Here is a 15,434-nt window from a genome sequence, read left to right as displayed (position 1 = left end):
GACTAAAAGATTAATAAGGAGGGAGAAACTAGAGTACGAGAGAAAACTAGCTAGACATATAAAAACAGATCGTAAGAATTTCTATAGATATTTAAAAAAAGAAAAGTGTTATCAAAGTGAGTGTTGGTCCTATAGAAAGTGAGTCTGGGAATTAATGAGGGAAAATAAGGAGATAGCAGATGAATTGAACAGGTATTTTGCATAATTCTTCACTATAAAGGATACAAGTAACATCCCAGAAATAGCTGTAAATCAGGAAATGGAAGGGAGGGATGAACTCAAGAAAATTACAACCACCAGGGAAGTGTTACTGGGCAAATTGTTGGAGCTGTGGGCTGATAAGTCCCTGGGTCCTGATTGACTTTATCCTAGGGTCTTAAAAGAAGTGGCTAGTGAAATAACTGATACATTGATTTTAATTTTCCAAAATTTCCTAGATTCGGGGAAGGTTTCATTAGATTGGAAAAGGGAGACAGAAAGCAGGAAACTACAGACCAGTTAGCTTAACATCGGTCTTAGGTAAAATATTAGAAGCTATTATTAAAGACAGTATAGCAGGGCACTTAGAAAAATTCAAGGTAATCAGGCAGAGTCAACATGGTTTTGTGAAAGGGAAATCATGTTTAACCAATTTACTGGAGTTCTTTGAAGTAGTAACATGTGCTGTGAATAAAGGAGAATCGGTGGATGTACTGAACATAGATTTCCAGAAGGCATTTGATAAGGTGCCACATCAAAGATTATTGCAGAAAATAAAAGCTCATGGTGTAGGGGATAACATATTGACATGGATAGAAGATTGGCTAGCTAACAGGAAACAGAGAGTCGGCATAAATGGGTCATTTTCTGGTTGGTAAGATGTAATGAGTGGTGTGCCACAGGAATCAGTGCTGGGGCCTCAACTTTTTACAATTTATATAAATGACTTGAATGAAGGGACTGAAGGTATGGTTGCTAAATTTGCTGATGACACAAAGATAGGTAGGAAAGTAAGTTGTGAAGAGGACATAGGGAGACTACAAAGGGATATAGATACGTAAAGTGAGTGGGCAAAGACCTGGTAAATGGAGTATATTGTGGGAAAACGTGAAATTGTCCATTTTGGCAGGAAGAGTACAAAAAAGCATATTATCTAAATGGTGAGAGATTGCAGAGCTCTAAGATGCAGAAGGATCTAGGTGTCCTAGTGCATGAATTGCAAAAGGTTAGTATGCATGTACAGCAAGTAATTAGGAAAGCTAATAGAATGTTATCATTTATTGTGAAGGGAATTGAATACAAAAGTAGGGAGGTTATGCTTCAGTTATACAGGGCATTGATGAGATCACATCTGGAGTACTGTTTACAGTACTAGTCTACTTATTTAAGGAAGGATGTAAATGCATTGGAGACAGTAGAGAAGGTTTACTAGACTAATACCTGGAATGGGCAGATTGTCTTATGAGGAAAGGTTGGACAGGCTAGGCTTGTATCCGCTGGAATTAGAAGAGTGAGAGGCGACTTGATTAAAACATATAAGATCCTGAGGGGTTGTGACAGGATGGATGTGGAAAGGATGTTTCCCCTTGTGACAGAATCTAGAACTAGGGGTCACTATTTAAAAAGGGATCATCCATTTAAAAGAGATGAGGAGAAATCTGTTCTCTCAGGAGGTCATGAGTCAATGGAACGCTCTTCCTCAAAAGGCGGTGAAAGCAGAGTCTTTGAATTTTTTATGGCAGAGGCAGATAGATTCTTGATCAGCAAGGGGGTGAAAGGTTATTGGGTGTAGGCGGGAATATGGAGCTGAAGTTACAATCAGCCATGATCTTGCTGAATGGTGGAGCAGGCTCGAGGGGCCGAGTGGCCTACTCCTACTCCGTATGTTCATATGATCATTGCAAGATCCTTGAGAGTATTGCTTTGTCTAATGCAGGCATAGTGTGCCTAATACTCATGAGCTACGTAGGCAGCAGAGGCAGGGTAGCCACAAGGTAGCGGTGCAAGAGAATTGCCACAGGTGATGGAGGGATTCCATAATTAGGAGAACAGATAGCTTTTATGCAGCTTTGACCACATCTCCTAATTGCTCGAATAAGGGATGTACCAGGTGGAAAAACTTTTGGAAATGGATGATCAGCCAGAAATCGTGGTTCATATCAGTACCAACATATGAAAGAATACAGAAAGATTCTGAAGTGTTAAGATGTAAGCTAAAAAGCAGGACCAGACCTCAAAAGTACTGAGTTTAGGATTATTCCTTTGGCTATTTAGGCAGAGGAAAATTGGAGGAATCATTGCAAAGTGTAAGAAATGGTTTAAAAAGAGACAGAATTCAGACTTTTGGAAGAACTGTGGCAAAATCTGGACAAGGTGGAGCAGAAGTGTGGTCTTCTTTCTGCACCAATGACTTTAGAGAAGTTTAATTTTATAGTTGGAAGGGATTTAAACAGTGAAGTCAAGTATTATTGGGCAGTGTCAAGTATGACTTCCGGATGTAAAGGTCTGGAGCAGCCTAAGGGTGCAGGTATGACAACTTGGAGCGTTTCCAGTCAGCAAACTTTTCCCTAAGTGCGAGGATCACTGTAATTCTCTGAGAAGACATAAGGCAGAGCTTGAAGCCCTCTCAAGTCGTAAATATTAGAAGGGGTATTAATGATGATGTTGCCTCTTGGGAAGCCAACATCTCAGCTAGTTCCTCTCAGTCCCATGTGATGCCTGCATATGTGGCAGAAAATGAAGAAGAACACGGTGCAATGCTAGCCCCCAAATGCTCCAGGACTCTTTGCCTAACTCCCATGAACAACACAAGGCTGAGTAATCTTGGAAGCATGAATAAATACTCTCCCAGTTTCAATACAAAAAAAGGTGAATCAAAGTCATTTACGGCACAGAAGGCGGCCATTCGGCCCATTGAGTCCATGCAGGCTCTCCATGGAGCTATGATATGAGGTAATCTGGACCTTGTAGAAACATAGAAAAATAGAAAATAGGAGGAGTAGGCCATTCAGCCCTTCGGGCCTGCTTCGCCATTCAAAAAAGATCATGGCTGATCACAGAATCACAGAATAATACAGTGCAGAAGAGGCCCTTTGGCCCATCGAGTCTGCACCGATGCATTAAAACACCTGACCTGTCTACCTAATCCCATTTGCCAGCACTTGGCCCATAGCCTTGAATGTTATGACGTGCCAAGTGCTCATCCAGGTACTTTTTAAAGGATGTGAGGCAACCTGCATCTACCACCTTCCCAGGCAGGACATTCCAGACCGTCACCACCCTCTGGGTAAAAAAGTTCTTCCTCAAATCCCCCTTAAACCTCCTGCCCCTCACCTTAAACTTGTGACCCCTCGTAACTGACCCTTCAACTAAGGGGAACAGCTGCTCCCTATCCACCCTGTCCATGCCCCTCATAATCTTGTACACCTCGATCAGGTCACCCCTCAGTCTTCTCTGCTCCAGCGAAAACAACCCAAGCCTATCCAACCTCTCCTCATAGCTTAAATGTTCCATCCCAGGCAACATCCTGGTGAATCGCCTCTGCACCCCCTCCAATGCAATCACATCCTTCCTATAATGTGGCGACCAGAATTGCACACAGTACTCCAGCTGTGGCCTTATCAAAGTTCTGTACAACTCCAACATGACCTCCCTGCTTTTGTAATCTATGCCTCGATTGATAAAGGCAAGTGTCCCATATGCCTTTTTCACCACCCTATTAACCTGCCCTTCTGCATTCAGAGATCTATGGACAAACACGCCAAGGTCCCTTTGTTCCTCGGAACTTCCCAGTGTCAGGCCATTCATTGAATACTTCCATGTCACATTACTCCTCCCAAAGTGTATCACCTCACACATTTCAGTGCCACTTTTCTGCCCATTTGACCATCCCGTCTATATCTTCCTGTAACCTAAGACGCTCCACCTCACTGTTAACCACTCGGCCAATCTTTGTGTCATCCGCGAACTTACTGATCCTACCCCCGACATAGTCATCTATGTCATTTATATAAATGACAAACAATAGGGGACCCAGCACAGATCCCTGTGGTACGCCACTGGACACTGGCTTCCAGTCACTAAAACAGCCGTCTGTCATCATTCTCTGTCTCCTACAGCTAAACCAATTTTGAATCCACCTTATCAAGTTACCTTGTATCCCATGTGCATTTTCTTGCTTGATAAGTCTCCCATGTGAGACCTTGTCAAAGGCTTTGCTGAAATCCATGTAAACTACATCAACTGCACTACCCTCATCTACACACCTGGTCACATGCTCAAAAAATTCAATCAAATTTGTAAGGCATGACCTCCCTCTGACAAAGCCTTGCTGACTATTCCAAATCAAATTTTGCCTCTCCAAGTGGAGATAGATTCTCTCCTTCAGAATTTTCTCCAATAGTTTCCCTACCACTGACATGAGACTCACTGGTCCGTAGTTCCCTGGCTTATCTCTACAATCTTTCTTAAATAGTGGGACCACATTAGCTGTTCTCCAGTCCTCTGGCACCTCCCCCGTGGCCAGAGAGGAATTAAAAATTAGGGTCAGAGCACCTGCAATCTCCACCCTCGCCTCCCACAGCATCCTGGGACACAAATTGTCCGGACCTGGAGATTTGTCCACTTTTAAGCCTTCCAAAACCTCCAATATCTTGTCACTCTCTATGACAATTTGCTCAAGAACCTCACAGTCTCTCTCTCCGAGTTCCATATCAACATCCTCATTCTCTTGGGTAAAGACAGATGTGAAGTATTCATTCAACACCCTACCAATGTCCTCTGGCTCCACCCACAAATTTCCCCCTTGGTCCCTAATGCGTCCTACTCTTTCCCTGGTTATCCTCTTCCCATTGATATACTGAAAGAATATCTTGGGATTTTCCCTACTTTTACCAGCCAGAGCTTTCTCATATCCCCTCTTTGTTCTCCCAATTGCGTTCTTGAGCTCCATCGTACACTTTCTGTACTCCACTAATACTTCCATTGATTTACTCTCCTTGTATTTGCTGAAAGCCTCTCTTTTCCTTCTCATCATACCCTGAATGTTTCTGGTCATCCATGGGCTTGTTGCTCCTATCTATTACCCGAGAGGGAACATGTTGGGCCTGTACCCTCCCCATTTCCTTTTTGAATGCCCCCCACTGTTCTTCTGTAGATTTCCCGACAAGTAACTCTTTCCAGTCTACCTTGACCAGATCCTGCCTTATTTTACTAAAATTCGCTCTCTCTCAATCCAAAACCTTTTTTTGCAACTTGTCTATTTCTTTCTCCATAACAAGCTTAAATTGTACCATGTTATGGTCACTATCACCAAAATGCTCCCCCACCAACACATCAACACATCCAGCTTCATTCCCCAGATGGCATTAAGAGAGCTCTTGGGCCAACCATCAAGAAGATCGCCCCCCTCAAATCTAAATCAGGGGACATAATCACTGACCAACGCAAGCAAATGGACCGCTGGGTTGAGCACTACCTAGAACTGTACTCCAGGGAGAATGTTGTCACTGAGACTGCCCTCAATGCAGCCCAGCCTCTGCCAGTCATGGATGAACTGGACATACAGCCAACAAAATCGGAACTCAGTGATGCCATTGATTCTCTAGCCAGCGGAAAAGCCCCTGGGAAGGACAGCATTACCCCTGAAATAATCAAGAGTGCCAAGCCTGCTATACTCTCAGCACTACATGAACAGCTATGCCTGTGCTGGGACGAGGGAGCAGTACCTCAGGACATGCGTGATGCCAATATCATCACCCTCTATAAAAACAAAGGTGATGACTGCAACAACTACCGTGGAATCTCCCTGCTCAGCATAGTGGGGAAAGTCTTTGCTCGAGTCGCTCTAAACAGGCTCCAGAAGCTGGCCGAGCGCGTCTACCCTGAGGCACAGTGTGGCTTTCGTGCAGAGATCGACCGTTGACATGCTGTTCTCCCTTCATTAGATACAGGAGAAATGCCGCGATCAGATGCCCCTCTACATTGCTTTCATTGATCTCACCAAAGCCTTTGACTTCGTCAGCAGACGTGGTCTCTTCAGACTACTAGAAAAGATTGGATGCTCCACACAAGATCAGGGGGCAGCTTGTTCAACCTTGCCCATCTAAGAGCGAAGTCCAAAGTACGGAAAGTCCTCATCAGGGAACTCCTCTTTGCTGATGATGCTGCTTTAACATCTCACACTGAAGAGTGCCTGCAGAGTCTCATCGACAGGTTTGCGGATGCCTGCAATGAATTTGGCCTTACCATCAGCCTCAAGAAAACGAACATCATGGGGCAGGACGTCAGAAATGCTCCATCCATCAATATTGGCGACCACACTCTGGAAGTGGTTCAAGAGTTCACCTACCTAGGCTCAACTATCACCTGTCTCTAGATGCAGAATTCAACAAGCGCATGGGAAAGGCTTCCACTGCTATGTCCAGACTGGCCAAGAGAGTGTGGGAAAATGGCGCACTGACACGGAACACAAAGGTCCGAGTGTATCAAGCCTGTGTCCTCAGTACCTTGCTCTATGGCAGCGAGGCCTGAACAACGTATGTCAGCCAAGAGCGACGTCTCAATTCATTCCATCTTCACTGCCTCCAGAGAATACTTGGCATCAGGTGGCAGGACCGTATCTCCAACACAGAGGTCCTCGAGGCAGCCAACATCCCCAGCTTATACACACTACTGAGTCAGCGGCGCTTGAGATGGCTTGGCCACGTGAGCCGCATGAAAGATGGCAGGATCCCCAAAGACACATTGTACAGCGAGCTCGCCACTGGTATCAGACCCACCGGCCGTCCATGTCTCCGCTTTAACGACGTCTGCAAACGCGACATGAAATCCTGTGACATTGATCACAAGTCATGGGAGTCAGTTGCCAGCGTTCGCCAGAGCTGGCGGGCAGCCATAAAGGCGGGGCTAAAGTGTGGCGAGTCGAAGAGACTTAGCAGTTGGCAGGAAAAAAGACAGAGGCGCAAGGGGAGAGCCAACTGTGTAACAGCCCTGACAAACAAATTTTTCTGCAGCACCTGTGGAAGAGCCTGTCACTCTAGAATTGGCCTATATAGCAACTCCAGGCGCTGCTCCACACACCACTGACCACCTCCAGGCGCTTACCCATTGTCTCTCGAGATAAGGAGGCCAAAGATTAGATATATTTTAAGAACTCCACTCCATTTAAGCCCTTAACACGATGACTACCCCAATTAATGTTGGGAAAGTTGAAATCACCTAATATAATTACCCTATTATTTTTACACACCTCTGCAAATTGTGCACATATTTGCTCCTCAATTTGCCGCTGACTATCTGGGGGTCTATAATAAACACCTAGCAATGTGGCTGTCCCTTTTTTATTCCTAAACTCTACCCATAAAGCTTCATTTGATGCCCCCTCCAAGATATCATCTCTCCTTACTGCAGTAACTGACTCTTTAACTAATATTGCAATGCCCCCGCCTCTTTTACCCCCTCCTCTGTCTCACCTGAAGATTCTATATCCCGGGATATTAAGCTGCCAATCCTGCCCCTCCCTCAACCATGTCTCCGTGATGGCTACTATATCACAATTCCACGTGTCAATCATTGCCCTCAACTCATCCGTTTTACCTGCAATACTCCTGGCATTAAAGTAGAGGCCTTCTTCCATCCTGGTCTTACTCCCTTGAAACTTACTTCTGCTGTATTCCCTCTGACTTGTTTGCTTTCCTGTGCTTAGCTGTGTCCCTATTCTGCTAGGAGTCTGTGTCCCCTCCCCCTGCCAAATTAGTTTAAACTCCTCCCAACAGCACTAGCAAACCCGCCAGCAAGGATGTTAGCCCCCTCTGGTTCAGATGTAGACGGTCCCGCTTGTACAGGTCCCACCTTCCCCAGAAATGGTCCCAATGGTCCAGGAATCTAAAACCCTCCCTCCTGCACCAACTCTTAAGCCACGCATTCATCTGTGCTATTCTCCTATTTCTATACTCGCTAGCACGTGGCACTGGGAGTAATCCAGAGATTACAACCAGAGAGGTCCTGCTTTTTAGTCTACTGCCTAGCTCCCTGAATTCTTGAGGCAAGACATCCCTCTTTCTACCTATGTCATTGGTACCAACATGTACCATGACCTCTGCCTTATCACCCTCCCCCTTCAGGATGCCATGCCACCGTTCAGTGACATCCTGGACCCTGGCACCAGACAGGCAACACACCATCCTGGAGTCACGTTGACGGCCACAGTAGCGCCTATCTGTTGCCCTGACTATAGAATTTGATTGGTGAAGTTAACCATCAGCACATTATTAACTGTACAAATCTTCTAATCTCATTATACAAGATGCTATGGTTTTCCTTTACCTGTCCTGAGAAATTGCTTCAATTTCCTTGGCATCCAGATTATCCTGTTAGTTACTCTACCATTTTGATCATTCCTAAACATACCTACCCGAACATTAAAGTTGCTCTCACTTTTCTGGGGTGAATAAGATTTCCAAATTCCCTAAGACATAGTATTTTCCATCTGTGACAAAAGTTTCCAATTCCTTATGATCTTAGTATATGGGTAAATCTCAATTAACTGCAAACCTCACTAAGTTTACTGTCACATAACAACTACTTCCTGCTTTCCCTCTTTTCTCCTTTTATCAATCATAGTAGTATCCTGCACTACAGGCTTTCATTACAGCCTTGGTCCAAACATGAGACAAAAGAGCTGAACTCCAGAGGTGAGAGGAGAGTGACTGCCCTTGACATCAAGACAACATTTGACCGAGTATGACATTAAAGAGCCCGAGCAGAACTGGAATCAATGGGAATCAGGGGGATACCTCCCAGTTGGATGGAGTCACACCTAGTACAAAGGAAGATGGTTGCGATTATTGGAGGTCAATCATCTCAGTCCCAGGATATCATTGCAGGAGTTCCTCAGGGTAGTGTCCTCAGCCCAAACATCTTCAATTACCTTCCCTCCATCATAAGGTCAGAAGTAGGGATATTCGCTGATGTTCAGCACCATTCGCGACTCCTCAGATACTGAAACAGCCCACATCCACATGCAGCAAGACCTGGACAATATCCAGGCTTGGCCTGATAAGCGGCAAGTAACGTTCACGCCACACAAGTGCCGGCCAATGTCTATCTCAAACAAGACAGAATCTAACTATCTCCCCTTGATGTTCAATGGTATTACCATCGCTGAATCCCCCACTATCAACATACTGGGGGCTATCATTGACCAGAAACTGAACTGGACCAGCCACATAAAATATGTGGTCAGAGGCTAGGAATTCTGTGGCGAGTAACTCACCTCCTGTCTTCCCAATGCCTGTCCACCATCTACAAGGCACAAGTCAGGAGTGTGATGGAATACTCTCCACTTGCCTGGATGGGTGCAGCTCCAACAACACTCAAGAAGCTCGACACCATCTAGGACAAAGCAGCTTGCTTGATTGGCACCCCGTCCACCACCTTCAACATTCACTCCCATCGCCACCGATGCACAGTGGCAGCAGTGTACACCATCTACAAGATGCACTGCAGTAACTCACCAAAGCTCCTTCGACAGCACCTTCCATATCTGCGACCTCTACTACTTAGAAGGACAATGGTAGCAGATGCATGGGAACACCACCAGCTGCAAGATCCCTTCCAAGCCACACATCATCCTGACTTGGAACTATATCACAGTTTCTTCACTGTCGCTAGAACTCCCTTCCTAACAGCACTATCGATGTACTAACACCCCAAGGACTGCAGCAGTTCAAGAAGGCAGCTCATCACCACCTTCTCAAGGGCAATTAGGGATGGGCAATAAATGCTGGCCTAGCCAGTGACGCCCACATCCCACAAACGAATTAAAATAAGGCTTTCACACTTATGATTATGAACCACAAGAGAAAAATGTGTCACCACAGTCCACCATGTGTGGTGGGGGAGAAGAGAGTGAAGTGGAGCTCTTGTAGCTAGATTTTAAAAAATATAAATGAATTTACAAGCTATCTAGTATGAGGCACCAATGAAAAGAGGGAAATTATAAATTAGTCCATGAGAATATTAATATCTGAATAGCAATAATTACTGCACGAACTGTTGACTTAAATGCATTCAATGGCTGACTGCCAAGGAAGTAAGTAAAAGAATTAAAGATAATAAAATACAGGTCTATAGAACAGCAATGTCGACAAGCTTAGTCCTTTCTCTGCAGCAACTAAAGGCTGAATTTTGTGGAGCCAGCAGGGGTCCTGATGCCAGACCAAAAGGCAAGGGCTCAATTTAACAGTGCTTGGGCAATTAACTGCCTGGCGCTGTGGTCCCCCTGCCTTTAAGAATCAGGGTCCTACCTTTCAGAACTACCAGCCAATCAGAGGAACAGCAGCTCAGTAATATCATCAGCGCCACTAGGAGCAGTGGCCACTACCAGTACAACAAGAGGCCCGGGGGCAGGATCATCTCTGGAGCATCAGACCCCAGGTAAGTATGGCGGAATCGCTGGTGTAATACCAGTGGCGGCAGAAAGAGAACCTTAAGTGGCTATTAATTGGCCGTTCTCACAACTGATTTAATCGCAGGGCAACAGGCACTCCATCCCTCGCCTTCTGTCCCTATTTTATGGCCCCCTGCCTCCCATCCAGTCTCCCGGGTGCCCATAAAATTCAGTCCTAATACTGGTTTGAAAAAAAAAAATCTGGGCCCTGATTTTCTGCTTTGTGTGCAATTGGCGAGATGGATCTAAAATTGTGCTGGTTTTCAGAAGTTTTTTTTTGCTTTCTGCTCAAACCCTTTTGCAGATCGCCAATGCAGAATTTGCCCTGAACCAGTGTAATTGGGCAGTGTGTAATTTTCTTTAAAAAAAAAAAAATTGCTATAAAAAATATTCCTTGATACATTTAAGGGTGTTAACTTGATAAAGTTTGATTAATATAGTTGAAAGTGGATTTATCACAAAAAAGCATTTTTGATCCACCACCTGTGAGTAACCTGATTTTAAATGATTGAAAATTACTTTTAAAAATTTACAAAATATCTTGTAGTTATATTGGGGTATGGTAGTCAGTTTCTTGGTAAAGAAGGAAAATGTATACTCAAAAGCTTTTAAAATGTTTCTTCTAATGCCTTTGTGCCCAAGAGAACCAGATTAATTTTTAGATCTCTTCAAAGACTCACAAATGAGCACAAATCAGTGGAAACTCCCAAAGGGGATTAATTCACCCTGGTGGCATGGCTAGTTTTGTGGATGAGGTCTGTTCTTAAAACTAGCACAAAAGACTGCAGGAACTCAAGTAGCACTGAATGCAATCTGCACATAAAATTCTGTGATCTTTTGTGGTTACGCCAATTGTGGGTGAATAGAAATGAAAAAAAAAATGCTACTGAACGAAGACTTCATAAATTTAAGGAGGTTACCAAAAGAGAGATAAGGAGAAATATTTAATGCAAGAGGTTGTTATCCCATGAAACAGCTGATGAAAAACAGCATTGGAAGTAGAATCCGTAACAGCATTTGAATGGGACGCCATTAAATATTTGTTAAACAAAAATTTAGAACTATGAGGAAAGGGGTGAGAAATGGGATTAAATGGATTAAACTTGAACTGGGCTGGTGAAGGCGCAATGTGTTAAATGGTCTCGTTTTACCAGTCAATATTCTAGTCCAGCCAAATTATTGCCAGCATAATGCTTGGCCGAATGGTATTTTAATAGTGGATTAATGTAAAACCCCAATTGCTAAATTCTTGTGACAGAATACGCAAGGAAGGCATCAGAAATGGCCATAAATTTCAAAATTAAATAAACTCAAGTTTTGGAAATTTGTACATGGATGCAGGTGAATGCAATTTGGGGAGCACCGTGTGAGACTAAGGACTGGATTTTATTGGCGCGCCGCAAATCGTGGCAGTGCGCCTGTGTGGAGCGGCCACCACTCAGGCCCTGTGATATTTTGTGCGGGGGCACATTTAAATGGAGGGGGCGGAACGGCCGTCTCGATGATGTAGAGGGGGCGGCCACTCCGTACCCAGCAATGGCGTCCTGTGCCACCATGCAGGCGTCATTTTTAATGGGGTGCAAGCCCTTACCGGCAATTTAAATTTTTATTAATTTAAATAAAAACATTAAAGTACACATCAAAGGCCCTCTTCCACAACCCCAATCATCAACCAATAAATTGATATCCCTCTCCCCCTCCCCAAAAAAACATTTTTGCCAGTCCCGACCTTTCACACCGCCAAACTTTATGATCTTTCCCCTTCAACCTCTTCTCACCATCCCCTCAGCCAATGGAATAAGACCTGAAAATTAAACTCTTTCCCCCTCCCCACCGGTGTCTCGCCTTGAATCCCCAAACGGGAAATGGAAGGCACAGGACCTCCGGCCATTGGCCAGAATATCAGCATGGGACGGCCGCCCGGTCCAGGTAAGTTAATTAACATGTATTTGCATGAATTTTATTAGGCAAATGAAGGCTCTGCCGCCGCTGGTAAAATGCAGCGGGACCTTCTCGGCGTTGGGGCTCTTAGTGGGCCTCTCCCGGAAGAATTTTCCAGGCCCCTCCACCATGACCCCTGATGCCAAGGGCTAGTAAAATTTAGCCCATTTACAAGGTTCAGATTTAAAATAATCTGTAGAAAACCTTTTGTGGAATTCTGCAAGCTATCTTCAGTTTTCCTTACTTCAAGCTCATCATACCTCTTAGTATTCATCAAACCTTCCAACTCCTTCGATTTGTGAGTGGCTTTCTTCAGCACTTCCTCGGGGATAGTTGCTAGTTTGGCAACGTTCAGGCCATAACTGCGATCAGCAGCTCCCTCCGTCAGCTGATAGAGGAAAGTGATCAATTCAGGTTGCAGTTCCTCCACAGATCCTGGATGATTAAAAGGGCATGTGTCAGTTAATCCTCTGCTGGGCCAACAATTAAAGCAGATGGCTGGCATTAAAGGGTGAATAGTTCTTATGCTGTCAGAAAAAGCAGTCCAACTGTAAGGACATACACCACGTATAAGTGTAGAATAAAAAAAGGCCAAATCCTCCTCCCCCACTGCCACTATTTATGTACTTTATATGTACTGTGGATCCGTTTAATTCCCAAACACAAGTTAGCAGTTACATTTATCATATTGACTTGATTTAGCTGAGAGAGAGCAATAATAGAACTCTCATGAAATGGAAAGAAACATCTGATTGTAAACAGACCAGGATGTAGCATCGTCTAACTCATATTGGTCTCTCACCAGACTGTGCATAAATTCTTTGGCGCAGCTTGGTGCCTTAATGTCCTTGTCTGCATCATTTTGGTTACAGGCAACTCAAAAGAGAGATCATCATTTAAAATTAGGAATTTTCCAGTTTGTTTCCATGAATTAACACACACACACACTGGGAAGGACCGTTCACCCCATTGAAGTTCATCCCACTAGTATCTTTAGTTTTTCTTATTTCAAGCTCATCATACCTCTCAGTATTCATCAAGCCTTCCAACTCCTTCGATTTGTGAGTGGCTTTCTTCAGCACTTCCTCGGGGATACTTGCTAGTTTGGCAACGTTCAGGCCATAACTGCGATCGGCAGCTCCCGCTGTCAATAGCTACCAACTATATTTTGTCCCTAATATTTTTACTTTTCTTCCCTATCTAACAGGTCACTCCCAACATTTATTATTTGAGTAAAGCAATTCTTCCTGATATACTCATGTTAAATTTACGTTTCACTATTTTAAATGTCTCACTATGCTGGGTTATTTTGAAATGTTTACCTTATCTATTGTATTCAGTATTTTGTACCTGATATATGTTCCTAAAACAATCCAAATAACCATTAAGAGGGTGTTGATTTCAAGATAATGGGACAAATTTCTGCAGTAAAAAGGTTATATAAATTCTTTTTCCCCTTCATTCCATTCTAATTAACCTTAATTCCTACCTAATGGGTGCCCATTCAGTGTTGGTCAGTATCATAGAATCTTGCAGCACAGGAAGCAGTCATTTGGGCCATTGTGCCTGTGCCAGCTCTTTAAAATCGCTGTCCAATTTAGTTCAACAGCCCAGCATTTTTTGCCATAACCCTGAAAGTTAGTCCATTTCAAATACATGAAAGACTGTGGTCAGATGTTTTGCCATCTTTACCACAACATCCCTCAGCAATCTAGGATGCATCCCATCTGGACCTAGTAACCTGTTAACTTTGAGTGATGCCAACCTGCTTAACATCTTCTTTCTATCTATTGTTATCCTATCAAATACCTCTGTTCCCACCCTCTACTGCAACATTTACTTCATCTTGTTCTTCACTGTTTCAAAGTACTCATTCAGTACCACAGTTATGCCCTCTGACTCCACAAGATGATTCCCATTTCTGTCTTTAATCAGCCTCACCAATAACAAATTGAATGAGAAGAGTTGTCTGGGCTACAAGGAGATTAAACACGTGGGAGATGAAGGTTTATGAAGCTGTTACCAGAGCAATCAGTTTAATAAATCATTTCTAAGTGGTTTTATTCTATAGAAGTGTAGTGGACTGCTGATGTTACCCTCCGGGTCAGCTGCACTCTAGCTTGCAAGTAAACCAGACATTGGGAACTGTTGGCATCAGAGTCATACCAAATTTTGGGTCTAGGATTCTTACATTGTGAAATGAGCACTAGTTTTAATTATTTCAATATGGAGAGCTAGTCCCATGTATTTGCCATCTCTGTATGAAGTAGATCCCAGCATGCCTACAGAGACTGACTCCTCAGACCAAGTGTAGAAGAGGGAGAGCGACCCGTGGATGTTGCTCACCCACAAGCATAAAAGTACCTACATGGATCACACATTAATGTGCTCAGAGATGCAATAGGGTAATTCACACTGAGGCAGTGTGCAAAAAGATTGCCACATGTTTTCAGCTAACATTCAGATTGGAGCATTATTTAAACAAATTTTAAATAATAGTGAGGTACATAGACTACAAAATTGATTATTTTGTGTTTGCTGACATTTTAGAGTCCGCTGTAATTCTGCCTTTCAAGCCAAAGATAATTTCTAAAGGAAGTACTACAGATATTTTAAATGTGAAAATAAATGTAGTTGTATGAACTTTAGTAACTCAAAACACATGGGTTCACATTATCTGTTAAAATAAAAGATGTTGCTAACCCATTTCTTCAGCAATTGCATCATCTCAATTTGTTTGATCAACCAGATGGGCATAAGAAGCTGCTAGGCATTTGTACATTATGAACACTAGTAGTAATTTCTGGCCTTCTTTTCCTCTTAACTTCTGGGCCCCCACAAGTCTGGGTCTCTGCTATCCTGGGGGTCCCCACCCCTCTCAACATCCTTCAAGAGATTCCCTGGAGGAAAATCTAAAGTTTATAAAGGTTTAGCGTCTTATTTGTTAAATACATCTTTTAGAACAAATACTAAATAAAATACATAACTGCGATTCTCAAGAACTCTCAGCTCATCTTAAAAATTTTCTGCCTCAGGTTTGTGCGCATCCAACAACAGAAAAAAA

General features: G+C 43.6%; 1 protein-coding gene across 1 annotated transcript in view; it reads right to left on the bottom strand.

The window, feature by feature from the left end:
- Positions 1-15,434, bottom strand: part of msh3 (mutS homolog 3 (E. coli)) — a 405,607-nt gene that overhangs the window by 21,700 nt on the left and 368,473 nt on the right. Inside the window, exon 23 of the mRNA XM_068029606.1 lies at positions 12,631-12,805. Within this exon, the coding sequence (XP_067885707.1) occupies positions 12,631-12,805 (175 nt within the window). The remainder of the gene's footprint in view (positions 1-12,630; positions 12,806-15,434) is intronic.

This window comes from Heterodontus francisci, chromosome 4, assembly GCF_036365525.1.
Source record: "Heterodontus francisci isolate sHetFra1 chromosome 4, sHetFra1.hap1, whole genome shotgun sequence".
Taxonomy (NCBI): Eukaryota; Metazoa; Chordata; class Chondrichthyes; order Heterodontiformes; family Heterodontidae; genus Heterodontus; species Heterodontus francisci.
Note: the sequence above shows the minus strand (reverse complement) of the source record. Positions and strands in the feature narration are given on the sequence as shown.